Source organism: Lonchura striata, chromosome 1 (assembly GCF_050655825.1).
Source record: "Lonchura striata isolate lonStrDom1 chromosome 1, ASM5065582v1, whole genome shotgun sequence".
Lineage (NCBI taxonomy): Eukaryota > Metazoa > Chordata > Aves > Passeriformes > Estrildidae > Lonchura > Lonchura striata.
In genome coordinates, this window is record NC_140703.1 from 69,486,266 (window position 1) to 69,506,392 (window position 20,127).

Here is a 20,127-nt window from a genome sequence, read left to right on the forward strand (position 1 = left end):
TGGACTCAAATCTAATCATCTTTTGTTGATCTGTTCTGCCTTCACAGGGCCCAAAGAGAGATTAAATATCACCAGTTGGAAGCTGCACCTGACTGGACTTTGTTGCAAGACCTTGGGAGAATTTGGTATTGAAATGTTTTGTGATAGCATCAAGGCTCTCAATCACAAGGTGTTCATTGAAACAACATTTTCCACTTGCACAAAACTAGAGGCTGAAAACTGACCAAATATGGAAGTCAGGACAGAACATGAAAAAAACCCAAAGATTAAGCTACCTTTTAATAAAACTGACAGAAATTAAAATTAATGTGATGAACTTATTTAACTGATGCTTAAAGAATCCTGTATCTGGCTTGCAAAGAGTAAGAAGGCACAAAAGGTTAAAGAATGCTTTTATTCTGCTTTCACAGTTCTAAACAGTAAACATAATTAACAATTCACCAACAGTATCAGAGAACATAATCCTGGTATCAGTAAAATGTCTACTGTTTAAGGCACTGGTAGTGTGAAGAAAAAAAGGCATAACATGGACTGCTATTTCTTAATCAGAATTTGAATCTATTATGAATATGTGCTTGCTATTCAATGCTTAGAAACCCACAAGCTACATTTACAAACAAATGTTTATACAAATTTGGCAATTACCGAGACAGGAATCAGTGGCTCCCCTACTTCGACTCTAGAGCAAGTATTGCTTTTGTTTGGAGTGGAATAAATTTTTAACCTACTAAAAGAAACCAAAATATTAATTACTTCAGCAGTATGGCTTTAAGACCCTGTATTTGGTTACAACATAGCAAGCCAAGTTAAATAACAGCATACAAGTGCCATATACTGTCATTTTAAAAGAAGCAGTTTTACAATATAAAAATAAGTTTAGAACATACTAAAGCCAGTTTTCGTACAAACATTTTTACAAAACTGAATTACTAACAAGAAAAATCAAGAACGTTTTAAATATGAATCACACTTTACATGTTGTATGCATAAAATTATTTATCTTGGCAATATAAATTAGGGATACTACAAAATTTTAAAGCTGGCATTCATATGCTATTCAAATGCACACATCAGAAATACTGAAATGTTAGTTCTGCAAAAATCCTTAAGAGTCACTTTTAGATTTGCCACATTGATGTACAGTGACTTCAGCTTCTAAAGGAGCCACAGTGACCTCCCGTGGCCACCTAAGATCCCTGTCCTTAACCTTTCCATTTTGTACATGACATTACACACAAATGCCAACAAACTTTAAAGGTACAACAGTGGTTTCACGTCTGGTCCAGCTACTCCAGCAAATGACAGTACTTCTATCTGAAATGAGCATAAAAGAATACAGCTTTCACACCGTCTAGCTCCTGGTTGCAGAAAAAAAAGTCAAGCATCCTCTATGATTTATCAAGAAACTGTTCCAGAACCTTAGAGAACTGTTTTGTGTCAGTGAGAGATGATGTTTAACAGATGTTCAACTCTTATTCAATATTAGGCTCCCAAATACATAAATTCAGCTTTTGAGAAAGCAAACGAAGGAAATGTAAATTGATGCTGTCTGAACCAAGTCGAAAGCAAAACACAGGTAAAGTTGTGTATGACTCTTAAATGTGAGTCAAGTTCATTGGTATACAAAGCCCAACATCATTCTAAAAAGAAAAAAAGTGGAGGAAAATAATGCACAAGTCATTTAAGTGCCTTCTTCATTGTTCCAAAGGGATGCAACCAACAGGAACAAAACACTGTCATCTTATGTAATGAACAAATGAACAATGTGAAAACAAAACAAAAACCACAGCAGTGACTGTCTCTCAGCTGTAGAATAGTAATGAACACTTATATTCTTCCACTGCTCATAAATCCTCTCTGTTATATCCAACTTTTTTTCCATTACGTGACTCTCCTGAGTTTGGTGCCAGCCACGTGAAATACACCTTCACTGGATCGATATTCCAGTGCTTGTGAAACGATACTGGAATTTGGTGAGAAAGGTAGTCTTTTGGGTAGTCCATTGGCCTTGCCTAAGATGGAAGAACAGAGCAAAAGCACCAGTATTAATAATCAGTAATAATTTTAAGAAGATATCACTGCTCAATGGCCCCTGTGACACAACAACATGGCACTAACAAAATATGCAAGATGGTAACAAAGGGGTTTTGACATCATTCTATTAAATCAATTGACCAAGCATTAGATTGAATCTTTAACTTGCACTGCAGTCATCATGCTAGGAATGATGTACACTGATACCAAATATGCTCTATTTCTCAGGATGAAATGGTCACCATCCCAGAAGTCAAGCAATAAACAGTGTAGTTGGTATGAAATCTTTCAAAATATGTAGGTTTGGCTCAATAATGACAAAATTATTTTAAACTATATTATCTTCCTCCTCTGATGAGAGTTGTCAGCACTGCCACTGTGATAGCAGGATTCTAATAAGGCCATAAGAAGCCAGAAAATATAGAGTTTATGACAGGTAAAGGTTCCAAACATGAGATGCCAGAAAACTTTGTTGTTATTCTTTATCAGCCTATATCAAACCAGACAGAATTACAACACAGCTACAAGATGCAGCTACTGTCCTAATGCTCCACATGTATTTAATTTTCTATGCCAGTTCAATGACACTAAGTGCATCATAACATTAAAAATTCCCACCTGTAGTGGTCCCTGGTAAAACAACTATATTTTGCTATTAGAGTTTTTGTAAGAAAAATGTATGGAAGGCAAACATTTGTGTTTTACATCTAGGGGAAAAAAAAACCCAAACAAGAAGAAAACATAATGATTTGGATAAATAATTGATTCGATGCCTAAGCTGGTAACTGATTCAATACTGCATGCTTCACCTACTTATGGTGGTATCTGTGAATTCTCCATTCAGTTCTGTATACATTAGTGTCATAAAATTAGGCAACAGAATTTGACATTATGAAAGCTGAGTATGTGTGGTTGATGTTTTGGTTTTTTTATTCTGATACTTAAAACACAGACTGCTTATTTTTAAAAATTCCACTGGAGAAAACGAGAGAATCTGTATCCCTCATGACTTTTGAAAAATACTTCAAAGAACATTTAGGTTTCAAGAACCTAAATAATTTATTTTGGGTAGAGACAGCTTTTACACATCTGAGACCAAAGATTTTTGCTGTTTAAAAATGAATCATCTTTTTATTAAGCTATAGACAAAATTCTGGTGTTTTGACAATTCTAAAATAATATTCTAATAACTAATTTTTTTTTGCTAAAGTTTGTATTTGGTGCTCTAGAAAAGCCAAATATATTGTTTTAGCCCAGATTTTTTATTTAAGACCATAATTCTGGCTGCTACTCAACATGGGAAGGTTCCTGTTCTCTTTAAGAGTCTGATCATGTCAAAAACCTCTGGAACAGGTTACAGAATATGCATGTATCTACCTCAGCAAGTAGGCAGCAGGAAACCAATAAGAGTGAGAGTGAGAAAATACATCAAAGACACTCCAAGAATGAAGATATCTTTGCTTCTGTTTCATCATCTATATCTCAGTACAATTTTACAGTCACATACTTCAAGGAACATCACACATCATAATATTTCAGTCAAGTCCTTAAAAAGTTCTTTTCTGGTTGACAGAAAATCCAAAATTGGTTTTGTCTTTTTTAAAATATTTTTTGCACTATAGTGGATTTAGTAGATTAAGAACATTAAATTTTTATTCAGTGGTTTTCACTCACAGGTTAATTTTTGTTCAAGGGATGCTAAACTAGATTTTGTTACAAGCAGCAGTAAAGAAGAACTAGAATCCAAGTGCAATTTTCTATGTAGAAAATCAAACTGCTAGGATTTCAAAGTGATTCAGTATCAAATGCACACTATTAAGAATTACAAGGAAGTCCTCTTTTTTGAATAAGAATCATTCTTACAATTTTGGCGAATGAGTTCTGTCCTGACTCTCCTTTAATTAGGCTGGTTTGTTGTTTTGGTTTTTTTTTCTAACACATGTGCAAGCAAAATTATTCAGTAACTGTTGATTTTATAAGCATAACTTGTTTTCTTTCTGTATTGAAAGGAATAAGGAATGATAAACAAAACAAGAGAGTAAACAGATATTATTTTTATATGGACAAGGAATTAAAATATTGAATAGTACGTTCTCAGTTTTCCCATATCTCTAAGCAGTAAATGTAATCAGAAATGGAATCTTAACATAGGAGAAATTGATCATTTATATAAGAAACTCCCTCCATTGACAGCTGCTTTGAACTACAGGGTAATTTACTAATTCTCAAGTAGCTTACTATCTTGTTGTCAGCTCACATCAGTTATGCAGGGCTTCCCAGTTTTTCAACTAGATCGACACCTGAAAAAATCAAATGCTACACTGATTTAAATGTTAACTTTTAAAGTAGTTGTGCACTGTTTGGAAAAAAAAACCAAACCTCTAGAGCTTCTTGCTCATACCAGGGAAGGATTTGGTTTACTTGGTTACAAGGAAGAAAATGTCTACAGGCCTCAATGCATCATGCTTTTCACTATGACACTACAGTTAGCTGTATACTGTGGAATACAAACGAGATTCAAATTTACTCCATCCCTTTTCTCCCACACTCACATGAATATTATGTTGTAAGCTCTCTTTCCCATGTGCTAGCATAGAGCAAATTATCATAATTATGTAATGCTTCAGAACCCACCAAAAGAGCAATAATTTCATATATCTTCACTAATGAGGTATTTCATAATAGTAAATACTGAATCAATATGAAAAAATCAGGTAAGTAGAGCAGGAAGATTTACCAAACAATTTTACACTCAGTTCTCCATTTCCTAAAGAAAAAAGTATTGTGCTATAGGCTTTTTCCTTTACAAGACATATGACAACTATTCAAAGCATGTGGCTCCTAATGCTATTTCTTTTTCAAAATCCTCACCTCTGACTGCATTTCTAATGAATTGTAGCTATAGGTTAGCTAAAATACCACGTAAACTAGCAAAGCATTGTAGTAATCCATGGTATGAGAATGTTCTTATTTGATCAGTCTTGTTCTGCTGAGAATCAAACTAAAGTAGCAGCAGCAGCATCTTGGTTAGTGTTATTACATAGTGATGGAATTTGGATATTTATGACTGTTTTATGTGTACACTTAAAAAGTGAAGTACATTTTTAACACTCAAAAATAGCTCTCTGACCTGATGAAAGAGTGGACTGTGCGTTATAGGGATTCCTAAGCCACTGAAACACATCCCAAGGACCATATCATCGGGTGCATCCATGCTGTAACACCGGCATTTGCTAGCAAGTAGTTTCTGAACAGCTGTTCTGCTGAAAACCATCCTGAATTTAAGAAAAGCACATGAAATGTATAAAAACTTCTAAAGACACCAAATATCTGTAACTAATAAATATTGCTAAATTATTTAAAACTAGAAGACTGCAAATGCAGCCCTCTGATACAACAGATTTGAAATTCAAAATGTAAGGGGTCAGAACTGACAAATAGTGCAGGAAGCATTTTCTCAAAGGTCATTACTTTTTATACTGAAAACTAATTACACCAGTTATACCCATCGTTGTTATTCCAACAATAAGTTAGCTACCAAACATTTTTACTACAGCTTATAGTTCCTCCTAAAATTGGCCTGGACTCAAAAGGGTGCTCTCCTCAATCTTACTCAAATGCAAGGGAGAAGAGCTGGGGACCTGAGACTAGCATGTGTCGCTACACAGAAGGTGTGAGGTAAATTGCATACATTTGGGGAAAACATCACTGTTTCTGTTGAAACTGATTTGTATCGTAATTTAAAATGTTTGCATCAAAACAGGAACTAACGTAGATATCAGCAGGAACTTAAATAAATTACCCTCCTCCACCAGTGATATAACTGTATCCTCCCGTTCCCAAGCCATAGCCGTAACGCTCTCCAAGGAATACTGGTTCATTTGGGTCATAGCAGCTGAGCAATTTTCGGAGCCTGAATATACTATAATATGAAAAACCATTAAAAAAAAAAAATCTTGTAAACATTCATTTTGGAACATTGTTATCCTCAACAGCATTCTATTAAATAGCACAAAGATGACAGGAGAAATTCAGAATTTCTACCCAAAAAAACTCCCCCAGAGATACAAACTGCTAAAGAGAAATTTACAATGGATAATTTACTATGAGATGACTGCACGATTTGGTCAAATGAAGAACAAACTAGACTGAATTATTTTTTTAAGTAGGCAATTTGTTAGTGAAACTGCATCTCATCTCAAAGAAAACATGAATGATACTTTTCAAGCAATGATAAGATCTTTGCAAATTATCTGTGAACATTTACAAATTGAAAACTGAAAAGGTAGATTTAGTTATATGAAAGTTGCATTATCCACAGTTACATCCTCTCACTATTTCTTCTTCTGCCACATGATTTAATGTCAAGTCTTAAACCACTGTTCATGACCATGTGATCCGGCACATTGCTCACTGTGCCTTTTTTTGCTTATACTGCAGCGTCAGACTTTGCGAGAATGGGATCCAATTGTCCAACAAATGCAAGTTCCAGAACACCACTCTGGGCAGCTCGGACAACTGACCCGGGCTTATGAAACCTTTCTTCTGACACATTTGTCTGAGGAACAAATGTGTCTTAGGTTATTAGCAAATGACTAAATCCTATCGGCTCAAGCATACCTACACTGAGGAATCACAAAATGTGGTGTATTCAGAGTATATGATTACACGATAGCACAGTTTTAATGAAGTTACAACACTGTCTTTAATCTCTGTCAAAAGAATACTGATGGGAAGTGAATTCTTTTCTTCAAGTAATATAAAGCCCCATGACTAATAAAATAGCTGTATCTCTTAAATAAAGAAGGATGGGTGTATATTGCTAAATGTCTTATTGACAAAGATGGAGCTCCTAAAGGAATGCAATATATACCTTATCAGTGTGTCATCATCCACTACAACTAACCAAGGGATTCTGGGAGAAGTATGATTCAAAAACCTTTCCAAAATGGCAAAAGTTTTCCCACAGTGACCTAAAAAAAAGATAAATTGACAGTATATATATTTAAATAAAACAGGAATTAAATTAAAAACAAGATTTATTCCAGTTATCTGTCAAACTACTGAACAATACTGGACTGTTACTCTTTAAGAGCCGTAAAAATGAGGAGATTATGATAGAAGCTGATGTTCCACAAAATATTCCAAGACACTGCCATAGCATTTCAAGATGCATCAGATAGATGCATCTTGAAATATCACTTTTATATAAATATTTAAATATACTTTAATGCACTGTACTCCTCACTGGCAACTCGGGTCCTGATCACTGCCTCCAAGTAAAGGTCTGGACATTTATCACAAGATTATAAGGAAGTTCAAGAGGTAAGACATCCTTTGCTAGGAGTGCAGAAGTGAAACACCCTTGTTCAGAATAAGCAGGACCTGAGAAACAAGAAGTTTCAAACTTCTACTGAGTCTTCTTTAGATCTTGGACAAATCTCATTTCAGTCAGTTTTCATTCATCACAGTTGATTGTCTAAAGTACTTATTGCTATCAATATTACACTTTGTAAACAATCACTCAAAATAACATTATATTTGAAGCCACTTTCAGTTAAAATATTCTTTGAGAAAACACAGTAATTCTATGCTAAAGACATGAAGGAAGTCCTTGCTCTGGTGATTTTGTGAGACTGTGAACTTAATGCAGACTGATATCTGAAAATTTACAAAATGAAACCCAAGATTTCTATATTATACTCTCACAAAACATGGAAGCTTCCTGGCGTGACTGCAACTACTGGGCATGGCTGCTACCAATGATCCACGTGTGCCCCCTGAAAACACTCACTGCTTGCTCATGAGCTGCTCCACCTGTGCACACAGAAATCCCTGCCTATGCTCTCTCTGCCTCTAACAGACAAAACCAAGGGGCAGAAATAACCCAGAGATCAGAACAACTGACCTAGTGGGCCAAATAAGGCCAACAGGCCTTAATTCAGAAGGTAATAGGTATAAAATATCACCCTAAGAACAATATATCAAATGAAATAAAACCATCAAAATTAATAAATTCAAGGAAGTCATCATATCCATAGCCTTTTTTATAATCACAAAGTAAATTGATTTAAATGCCTGTTTGCTATAAAAAGATGTTTCAACCCTAACATTCAGTTTTTGTGCTTAAATCAAGATATACAAAGCACATAGATATAATATCTGAATACCATATGGCAAGCAGTTTATGCTCAGTAACCACTTGGCACTGCCTGAGGTCTTTTGAAATAAATTTATGACTTCTTAACTGTTAATGAGCCTACTGAAAAGCATAAATAACTGCAGAGTTATTACTCCTACCCCAAGTAATAAAACAATTTTTTTTTCTCTTGGTGTATATCAGCATACCATGTTTTCATAATCTTAGTATTTAGGTTTCTGCTTAAAAGAACACATTATCTACACAGGGGGACTCTGGATGTACTCTCCATCCATTTCCTGTGTGAAGAGCATTCTTTTAGTTTAGGCTGCACATATGTGCTAGAGAAAAACAATTTCTACATGACATGCTTGACATGAAAGACACATCATCCATAAAGCTTCACTTCTTCAGTAAGTCATTTGTGCAAAACTGACAAAAAGCTCACCTCTGTCAGTGTTAGGTATGCCTAAGTCTATAGTAGGAATGGAGATGTCTGCATAATCACTGTAGTATTCAATAAGGGCAGCTTCTCTTTCCCAAGTCTGCTTCACAATAGGTACTGCAAAACAATGATTGACATTCAAACAAAAGGGATTTGATAAAAATAGATATTCGATCCAAATATTCATGTTAACCATGTTTTGCTGGCCACATTTCTTCAATGCAATAAAAATGCTGCTTCAAATACAGCATCACGATTCCAAATGTTCATTCTATTTTCTTTCCTATAATATTTAGAGAGAAAATTTTTTTACAATTTTATGATAGCCAGTCAGGACAGTTATATTTAAATGACATAAAAATATTCTATTAAAATATAAATATATTTTTATGATACTATTTTCATAATAACAATTTTAAATTGTGATATTTATATTTTTCCAACCAAAGCATAACCAAATAATGGAATTCTACTTTTACAATTGCTACTGTACAATTCATAGCACACATCAACATGAACACTATCAGAGATTAGTCCTTCCTCCAGTATTGAAATGGCACATTTTAATCCAGCTGTACAGTCTGTAACATATTCTGAATCAGAAACAGACCAAATGTACCTTTTGAAATACTATACTGGCATTATACACATCCTATCTAACAGCAACATCATATTAATGCTCCAAAGCACCTGTCTCTGGAGACACACTCACAGGACATTTTATAACCATTCCTGTTATAAACATATAAATATTTATTGTTTCATTTATAAATAAGAAGTATTTGTGTAGCATAGTTTATAAATATACAATCAATTTTAATCCCATGGAGATTCTATTCAAAGGAGGGTTGCTTAATACTAATCTAAAAAAAAAACAAAAAACAAAAAACAAAAAATTTTCTTACTGGTTTGTCATTTTACATCAGCATTTAAAATTGATCACACAAAATTCTAGTAATGATGCCATGAGTGTTTACATTACATTGAGAAGTGAATAAATTATAGGTAACACAAAAATAAAAATCCAACTATTTGCAGGGTTTTCAGAAGAAAGCCATCAGATGGAAATCATGATCTCTCTTCCATCTTAAAAATGAGGATGTCAGGCCTGAGATGTGCAAGTACCTTGCATTCTGCTGTTACTGCTTCTCTGCTTTATGTTCTGACACCATCCAGGAGGTTTCAGCAGTAGCAGGGAGTGCTTTAAATGGAGGAAGTATTTCCATAACTTCCCTGTGCTGCTATACAACCCTGATGCTTGTGAATAACAATATTTATTTATTAAATAAATGAGAGGAAGTGAAACTGTCTCTAGGGAGACATGAGACTGTACAGAAAGAATATCTACAAGGCTGAAGTAGGTTATCAATGGCATGGATACTTTAGTCCCTTGCTAGAATCATCCATCATCAAATGTGATGTTTGTTGCCTACCTAGTTGCTCACTTCCCCCTACTTTGAACATACAGAATTTATCACTCTTGACTGATCAACAGTCAGTTTGAAACAGTTCCCTTTTAGTTCATTTCAGTGTTAAGACAAAGTAATAAGAACTCAATGCACTAATGGAAAGGCTTTAATACTTTGAAAAGAAAAAATCACTTTAGTAGCATTTTGCAATGGTCCACCATACTACTTTTAAAAGTTCTTAAAGAAATGTAAAATTGTTCTCATTTTTTTCACAAAAAATCCAAAAGGAATTATGTACAAAAAATATATATAGGCAGGAAATTATTTTCTTATTCTGTTGAAATGTTTTACTTAAAAATGTTTCTCAGCAGAACAAAATCAGAAAGGTTTCAGAGAACAAGGCTTCAGAACAGAAGAATCACAGATATACAACAGCATCCAAACTTCCCCTGGAGAAGAGCTTCACCTGTGTAGGTCATTTTCTCTTTCTTCAGACAAGGACCTAAAACTCAGCAGGGTCCTTTAACACACAGAAGTATCTGTAATTACAGACTGAGCCTCTCAATTCCCTTAGTGCAGCCCTCCCTTCTTTCTATAAATGAAGCAGGGACTTGAGTCTCATCTCAGTTAAGAGCTCTTAGGCTGTTGGCTAAAGTGTCCTTCTCTTTCCCTTGTTTGTCTTGATGGAAGTGTCACCATGCAGACTAATGTCAATTGTAAATTGAATCCCACATTACTTTGTAATCTCTGGCAAATTGTATCTTCTAAAGAAAACTACTTGAAATTTTGGACTAGATGACGACGTAAATATTTATCAATATGTATTAATACTTGTGATCATACCAAAGTATTAATACCACTAGCGATATTTAAAGGTCATCTCTAAGCATTTAATGACATTTTATTTCTGCTATTTCTAGAACCCTGATGCATGCTTGCAGTCTTGAAAATTTCTTTTATAACTACAGATGGTATGCATAAGGAGAGTTGTGTCTGAAGTAAATTCTGAGGTAAAATTTAGCTGCTTTTAAAAGCACATCAATTTCCAAGCCTTAATGCTACATTATGTAGTTTTTGGCATACAATAAAGAATGACTTACCAGGTAAAAAGAGCTCTCTGAAGCTGGCATCCATTAATCTTTCAAAATCTGGAGTAAGATTATCCTCTATTGCATAATACTGGAAGCTGTGAGGAAAGTTCAAGAATTTTCCTCAGTCTTCAACAGGTGTTTCTTGAAGGATGTTTATGCTATCTTTTTGAGGCCTCTGAAATTCTAGGGTTTTCTTTTCTTTTTCTTCTTTTTTTTAAGTTTTGATATTAAAAAATTAACATGGATCCAGGAAGGAGAACTCTTCAGTGAACTCCAATTACAGGACAGTCAATTTTGTTTTGTCAAAAGCTACTTTAAAGATAACCTAACAATTATGTGACTAAAACACTACAAATGTGCTTTCATCAGGTGCAGTAGCATTAAGAAAATAATTCCATAAATCTTATTATGAAAACATCCTCCTGTTTTTAACTAGACTTAGTTAAGAAAAGAGCTTTTACTTTCATCCTGCCCTATGACAACAGGTGTGGCAAAACACTCTCAAAATTTGGTACAACTACTAACCAATTACTTTATTTTCAACTTTTTTCCCAACTATAATCCCTTTAAAATATGTTTATAAACAAACTAAGCCTAACAGAGAGAGTATATGCACCTGGAGTATTAAAGAGCAAGAAAAAAAAATCAAGCAAATTCCTGGAAACAAATCTCTTCCTTATTAACAAAATGTCTAAAAGCAAACAAGAAGAGACTGGTAGGTGGCACCAAGTAGGTGGAGTGTCTTCTGTTCAGTAGGTGGATTTGGAATGTTTCCTTCCAGGCTTTGTTGAGACTTGATCTCCCTCAACTTAGCTGAGCATTACTATGTGTTAGCAGAAGCTGAGAGTCTCTCTTTGTCTATTTTGTGTGCCTCTGAGGAGGAAGTTAATGTAGTTAACACAATGTAGTTAACTGTGTGTATCTTGTTGGGCTGTGCTAGGGTTTTTTGTTTGTTGTTTTTAGCACGATGACTCTTGCTGCTCATGTAACTACAACATTCAGATGAACTTCCAGATGAAACATGCTATAGTGTTTCATGTACTCTTGATCAGGGGCAGTGGTTGGACAAAGTACTACATACGATCAGATTTCTGGAAGGGACAGATTTTCCCATTCCAAGCATTATAAAATACATTTGCAGATGGAACAGCTAGAAACAACATGAAAGCATAAGCTGCTCAATCTTTTACTGGAAAGGAGGAGGGCAGGGCAAAGGAAGGAGGATATGAGCAACCCTTCAGTTTGTTCAAATTTCTAAAGTAGCCACCAAAGAACTGCACAAGTGGCACTGCTAGCACAAAGGAAAAAAGTGAAGCAATTATCTGGGGAAGCTCACTGAAGGATATTAATAGCTGCTTAATAAATATTGCAACAGTTCCAATTTACAACAATATAAACTAATCCTATGCATGTTTTAATTTAGGTATTCAATTCCAAGTTTTTTGCCAACAGCAACTAATGATGAAGTAATTTTTAATCTTAAATGTTTAACAGCACTCCTAAGGACTCTGAACAGCAAAAAGATTCCACCTGAAGGATAAGCTGTTTATAATTCCAAAACCTGCCTGTTTGAGTCGATTTTGCAAACATTTAGTCCCAAGAGTGATAGAGACAGCATATATCAGCTTACTTTTAAAATATTCATTTTATGAACTATATTTTATGAACTACCTTGACCAGCCAACAACTTACTTCTGTCACCATGAAATTTTCGACATGTTTTTACAGCAACAAAAACATCTTCCTTATTCACTGGCTCTCCCTATATGAACAAAACAAAAATTAATCTCTTAAATGCAGGCTGTGCCTGTAGTATTTTATAGGATATGTATGTCCACACATATAATAAAACAGGAACTATTTTTCTATTGTATGGTCTATCAAGCAGAATAGTGTTCTCATGATACATCAGAAAGTAAATTTTTAGCTCTTGAAAAGAAAGGTATTGGTTATTTAAAATTCCTGAAATAATATTATTGGAAATTTTTTTCCATTGATGTAGTACTCTAACAAGAACTGGAACACCTACCACTAGGAAAAGATTGTGAGCAGAAAAACTTGTTGAACTAAGAATGATTCATCCGAAAAAGAATGTTTTCTTAATTTTTTTCAAATTGATCACTATGAGAACACAAATTGTATCACACTTGGAAAAAACAACTTAAATGATACACACTAGAAATCTTTGCATTTCCTCAAACGTAATAAACCATTTGACCACTTTGATTTGTTATCCTTTTTGGCAGCTAGAATTTTGCTCTACTGGAAGCATAGAACATTTTTTGGCCTCTAGCTACACTTCATTGGTAATATTCGTAATCTCCTAGAGATGGAAGAGATGGGTTGTACTTTAAGGCACCAATTACTCTATTACATTTTATCTTTAGCCTCAATGAGTTTCAGTCTCATTTGTGGGGAAAAGCAAAAGCTCATCTATACTTCAGTATCTCACTGTGTAAAAAGTGCAAGGATAAATAATTTATAGATCATGCGCCAACCAAACATTTTGGTAGAAAGACTCATTAAAGCATACACAATGTTAGTTGCCAGGAAATATTCTGTGCCACAGAAGCCTGAAAGCATATCCAAAATACATTCTAGATAAATGCCAGAACAAACTATTTTGTTGGGTATTTTTTAGCTTACTTAAAAATATTTTCTCAAGTTTTGAGATTTTTGAAGGCAATTATTATATGTTTTAGTAGGAGTCTTACTTTTACTAAGCAAATAGTATTTAAAATATCGTACTTACACAAAGTGGCAGAAAGTTACTGAATGTTGTTGCACAGTGATCAACCTTAAATGAATTCACATCATCTGTGCAGAACTCGGGCACTGGAGTAAGATGTGGTCCTTCCCCTTTGTGCCAAATGTAGAGGGCAATCTATCAAAATTGGAAGCATTTATATCAGTAATTAAACTAGATAAAAATGTTCAGGGCACACAAAGAAATCATATTAACATGAAAAGTGAATGATATGGGATAGTGTAGCAGATTTGTCCCCGAGTTGATTAATTAATCCCTCCATATTCTGCTGGTAGCATCATGCTCAGAGACAAGTGTTGGTTGCTGGCTCTTCCTGTTACTCCCTGCAAGTGGAATGATAGAGAACAGTACTTGTGCTCCTGGGTCCTTTAACCAAGTGACCCTGTATTAGTTCAGGATTCAGCTATTTAGAATTAATCACATGAACCAACAAGGAAGCAATGTTCCTAGAAAACAGAGTAATTGACAATTGAAGCTTATGATTAATTATTTATGAAAATTCAGAATGTGCTACAATTTCCCACTGACAAATGAAATTTCAATAGAAAGCCTTAGAATGATGTGAAGTTTTTATTTCAGAAGTGAGGCAGAGTGCCATTTGGGGTTGTAGCACCGGATGACATGAAGTTACTAAAACAACGGAAATGTTTATAATAAAAAGATTAAAATAGTCTTAGTCCTAGTTCAGACCCAATGTTAGATGCACAAAAAATTCTGTTATTCAATTCCAGCTTTGAACAGGCATCAGGGAATATGCCATATATGGTACAGTTACAAAAAGTCTACTTGACAACCTACAAATGAGCAGCAGCATGACAAAAACACTTTACCATATACAAAAGTGATATAAATATTATGGATATAAGAAATAGGCACTTGGAAAGCAATAAGGTAACACAAACAAAAAGGAAATAATAAAAAGTATGTAGAGCACAATAAAAACCCAAAAACTGAAGGCATATGCTATTAGGAGTCCATCGAACTAAAATATTTCTTATAAACTTAAACACTATACCCAATCCTAAAAAACAACAGATTCGTTTATTTTTTTGTCACTCTTGATTCACACAAGAAGAGTGTAGACAAAAAATGATTTAAGACAGAGAAGATGATGATTTATTAAATAAAAGAGGGAGTGAGACTGTCTCTAGGGAGACATGACACTGTGCAGAAAGAATAACTACAGGGCTGAAGTAGGTTATCACTGGCAATAAATTTGAAATAAAACATATACAAAAACCCGCTAACAGAATAATAAGTGGATAGAAGTAATTTTGTTGGTCAAGTGATCAACTGGTTTTTACTAAGCAATCTGTGGCACATAAAGAAGTGCCTCTTAATAATCTTTTTTTTATGACAATATGTTTAGATACTTTTTCAGTGCTGACGTAGACTGCAATACTGGGAATATATGAATGATTTTGTCTTAAAAAGAAAGTTAAAATAACATGACATTGTGAAGCCCAAGGTCTTGCACTAAAAAAAATTAAGAAGAGGAAAAAAAACAGCTTCTGGTCTTGTTTCTCACAGCAAAATGAAAGCTGAGAGGGATTCAATTGTTTTGGGGAAATACATCAGTCAGTGAGGGGAAGCTATATAAAAGAATTATTTTTGCATAAAACCAAATGTATTTAAATATAAATAAACATATGTATATACTATATATAATTTATATTTATATATTTTATATATTAGCATATAACTATACAGATCTATACTTTATAAATACACCATAGATTTATGTTGTAATAATTAAAATTACTTCATCATTTCAACCCAAAATCTTAATCCTATTCTTCTTCTTCACATTCCTTATCCTAATCTTTATCATATCCTTATTTCAGGCCAGAAGCTTATTCCAGATTTATCCCCCTCTTCAACCCCTGGTTCAGAAGTTCACTTTGGTGACAGTACAAAACCCTGGACAGAACAAACATTATAAACACAGAAAAAAATACCCCCCCCCCAAAAAAAAAAAAAAAATAAGTAGCACATATACTCTTTCAGAGCCTCCTTCTCAGTTCCTTTCAGTCCCTCACTGTCCTTTTCAGTTCACTCACTGTCTGAAATACCTTCTGACAACCTTTTGAAAGTCTTGCATACCAGAGACAAAAAAAAAAAGTCTTTCCAGACTTCCAAGTTGCAAGTCACTGCACTGCTTGTTCACACAAAGATAGATCCCTCAGAGTATTTAATGCAAACCCTACCGTATTTAGCTCTGACAGGCTGATTCAGAAAGTGAGGCTGGCTAGAATTGAGATACTACTCTCCTCCTATGGTTCATGACTTGGAAGTCTCTCTCCTTCCTTACAGAGCAATCCTTAGAAAATACCTTAATGTATACAACCATGTATGCATTCTTATATGACTGCAAGCTTATTAATTAATTTTTCTATGCTTAAAATATAGTTCTAAAGTATTACACTATTCTAAAGGAAGGAAGAGAAATCTAACATGCCATTGCAGTCAAACCTTTTAACAATGTTTAAGAATATCTTATTTCCATTATGATTTAACACTATTCAAATATATAACTTTGAGACAATTTTTTCTTTCATCACTCCACTTACCTCATGTTTTAAATCTATTGTAAAGTCTGATTTGAGTGGTTCACTCTTCAACTTCTTTGCAAGCCTATGTAATTAGAGATGAAGAAATTTAATCAAGCATATTAAAAAACCCAATCACTACTGCATGCAGGAAAGTGTAGCTGGTACTACTGATCATCTTATTAATGGAAAAATAATAATAAATCACATTTCTGTATTTATTGCCTCAAGAAGCAACTTATATTTATCATATAAATATTTTTTTTTTTAAAAACATCTGACAATGTAATGAGGCTAATATTAGTATTCAACACATACACTGATCATTCTTCCTGCACAAGAACAAAGTTCGCATCTGGAGAAGGTAGAGAGTCTGGCGTAAAATTTTCAACAGATTAAAAGCAGCAACACATTTGAAGCTCAGTATTGATCAGCATCTCAAACTACAGACAATATTCTCTTTCAGTGTATTTCAAAGCATAGCATTTAGGGCCTTTCAATTCATGAGAACATTGATCCTTGCTATGGTAAAACTCATTCAGCTTCTGAAATCTATGAACTTTTCAAATCTCATCTGAAAGCACCTAAGAGTCTCAGCAGAAATGAATATGTAGTTTGTCCATACAGCATGAGAAACCCTTCTAGAGGGCAATGCAGACACTCTACGACCCAAGAATGAAACCACTGACTGAGGAAAAATACACTCTTAAAATTACAATACGGAATTGAACTTGTTAAACAGTTAGTACTGAACAACTATTAGCTACTTGATGTAGGCAGAGTGAAGCAAAATAAATCACATGCAGAGTAATGATATGGAAATCTATTTCTGCACTCTTGTTTAATTTTGAAGTGTTCATAATAATTATACTTAGAATGTGTAAAATAATGGAGAATTAACAGGAAGTTACTTAAAATTGAATTCTTACTTGTTAACAAGTGGAATGCTAAGTGCCCAACCAGCAGCAAAATCTGGAAATTTAAAGACTGTAGGATTTTCAGCAAAGGCATAATGGTGAATTATTGTAGATTCTTCATCATATAATGCTTTACCTAAAAACCACTCCTGTAAAGGAATATAGGAAACAATTTTGTTCATCTACAGCATCCTTTTAGTGAAGAGGACAACTGCATTCATGCTGAATACAGCAAACCTGAAAATAAAAACAAGGGAAGCACACTGTTCATAATAAGTAATCCGGACAAAAATTGTACTTAGTGAGAAATTAAACTAGAGATTGTTCCCTGAAATCAAGTACAGGCTGCATTTCCTAACTCCAGAACATGCCTTAGTTTCCACCTACTCAAAGAACACTGAATCCCAAAGAATGGCTGAGGTAGGAAGAGGCCTCTTGAGATCATCTGGTCCAATTCCCCTGCTCAAGCAGGATCACCCAGTGCAGGTTGCCCAGGACTCTGTCCAATCATGTTTTGAATACATCCCACAATCTCACTGGGCAACCTGCATACCAACTTTTTATTATGCAAACTGCTGAGACTTTAAAATTAATATTGAAGGAGCTCTGTACATAAACCACCTTTTTTGTACCTGATGGCTACTACTATATATAAGGAATCAGGGATAGACTGTTACACTGAGGTGACAATTACTATGTACAAAAGCAAAATGTTTTATTTTCCTTTTATTGCAGGTTGGAACATAATTTGTTATTTTATTAGAATCTGTATGTAATGCAAAGAAGAGAGTAAAATTGGCAAAAGGGCAGCATATAAAATAAAAATGTTCATGCTTCTATTCTGAGAATATAAATTACAAGTAGGTGTTTCTCAAACAGAAAAAAAGGATATTCCAAAGGTCTGAATATATTCAGTCCTCCATTTTGAATATCAAGTGTTTCAAAAGGTAAGACCTCTGAATTTTTATTATTATTACCATTTTAGAAAAAAACTGTGAGAAACCACATGGTCATGTGCCTGAAAAAGAAGTAAATATGCTAAAGTGAGTCCTAAAGCAGAATTACAATAAAGAAGGAAAACATATTTCACACAGGAGGTTTTGGTTTCTTTTGTTACTGGCAAAGGATTGACACCAAGGTGTTTTTTTTTTCCCTGAACACTAAAAATTCTAAATATTAGAACACCTTTCATGTCAGTTGCATTGCCAAATTTGCTTTGCCCCTTGGTGACTGTACTTCTATTTCGTTCTGCAAGTCTTTTGGTGTTTCTTTTCCCCAATAGGTATAGAATACTTATCACCAAGACAGATCAGCAACAGAATGCAAGTAAAACACCTTATTGTTTTACATCATAGACAAACTAGCATCAGTCATTGTCCAATGATAATCAGAATTGATAACAGAAAAATGGGGAGAAGGGACCACAAAACAGACTATATTAATCATTTTATTTATGGTACATAATTTCCAGGCTATTCACAAAAAAAAATGGTTTCTCTGCTAGATTTTAACAGTTCTTCAACAGCTATACAAACATTGGTACTCCTTTGTGTTAAATACCTTGCTCTCAGTCTCAGCAACAGAAATCTATGTCCCTGTTTTAAGGTGTTTGGACATATCTTTTCCAACATTTGGCAAAACACACTCAATTATTTTAAAAAAAGTCAAATATCTAAATTTTTATTTCACCTTAGACTTGTCAAATCTTCTGAGTGTTTCTACCAGTTTTACAATCTGTATTCTTGTATCTTCTTCACAGAAGAAAATCCATGAGGAGTTCCTACCATAGGTAACAGAGAAGCTAAAAAAAGAAAAACATTTTACTAATAAGGTGGCTTATGAACAAAAATGGTAAATTCAAGGCACATTCCCCAAATATAAATAATTTGCCATCAATTCTTCATTTACACAGAAGTGAAAAATTTTACTACTGATTTAGAATTACATATGAAAGGACTACTGTGAATGGATAAAGATACTGACTCTGCTGCTATCTATTTATACAGCACCAGTTACGGTAGGAAGAAGGGAACAGAGATACATAAAGAATTTCCATTCAGAAATGTACAAGTCTAAGAGCCACGTATGAATTCACAAGTCCACAGATAGCAGTTTAAATTACCTTCCCCTTTTTCCAAGGGGTGCCACCATTGGTCATCTAAAATCTAACAGCACTGACACTGTCATCAAAATGCCTAATGACAGGTTTTGGACACTGATCATTCCCAACCTAAAAACTACACTAGCTTTTCCAGTACAGTGAAACTGTACAGACTGAAGAGACTCCACAAAGATAGCAACAATCTCAATGCAATATTCCTGACTCCTTCATAAAAATACATTCCTTGTTTCTCTGTTCCTCTAGACTTAATTCTTCCACTACTCATCAAAACAGAGCCACATTAATTAATAACATCCTAATGGAAAAAAAACCTACTATATTTATCTTTACAATTTCCTTTGCATGGCTTTTGGGAATGATTCCCAAGGCTAAGTACTTAAAGTCTCCAACAGAGTCTTATGGAGACCTCAGAGCACAAAAGTTTGGAGTTCAGACTGCAAGGAGACCTTGGAGATACCACGGTAAGACCCCATTTTGGATAATTTTTAAGAAAGGGATTTCTCCTCTGCTGAATGAACATGGCTACTGAGACGAAATGTAGCCTTCTGGGCACAGTAAGAATACTGTGTTATAAGATATCCACTGATTGTATCTTCTGAAATTAAATATTTTGTCCAACTTAACCCAAGAACTAAAAATTAAGAATTTTCACAA

At 34.3% G+C, this 20,127-nt stretch overlaps 2 protein-coding genes across 8 annotated transcripts in view; one reads left to right on the forward strand and one right to left on the reverse strand.

Moving 5' to 3' along the window:
• The window catches only part of LOC146768712 (uncharacterized), a 63,476-nt gene extending 46,776 nt beyond the window's left edge, over nt 1-16,700 (forward strand). For all 7 annotated transcript variants that reach the window (XR_014955338.1, XR_014955337.1, XR_014955341.1 and 4 more), the window contains one exon: nt 48-16,700. Coding sequence is in view for 2 of the 7 variants with exons in the window: in XM_085579720.1 (XP_085435846.1) it covers nt 48-132 (85 nt within the window). In the remaining 5 variants the exon portion in view is untranslated. The remainder of the gene's footprint in view (nt 1-47) is intronic.
• B3GLCT (beta 3-glucosyltransferase) overlaps nt 376-20,127 on the reverse strand; it is a 45,146-nt gene continuing 25,394 nt past the window's right edge. The window contains exons 6-15 of the mRNA XM_077781448.2: nt 19,041-19,152; nt 17,364-17,500; nt 16,456-16,519; nt 13,871-14,002; nt 12,811-12,880; nt 8,622-8,735; nt 6,908-7,007; nt 5,837-5,956; nt 5,165-5,309; nt 376-2,012 (exon numbers count right to left, since the gene is read on the reverse strand). Coding sequence (XP_077637574.2) covers nt 1,845-2,012; nt 5,165-5,309; nt 5,837-5,956; nt 6,908-7,007; nt 8,622-8,735; nt 12,811-12,880; nt 13,871-14,002; nt 16,456-16,519; nt 17,364-17,500; nt 19,041-19,152 — 1,162 coding nt within the window. The 3' untranslated portion in view covers nt 376-1,844. The remainder of the gene's footprint in view (nt 2,013-5,164; nt 5,310-5,836; nt 5,957-6,907; nt 7,008-8,621; nt 8,736-12,810; nt 12,881-13,870; nt 14,003-16,455; nt 16,520-17,363; nt 17,501-19,040; nt 19,153-20,127) is intronic.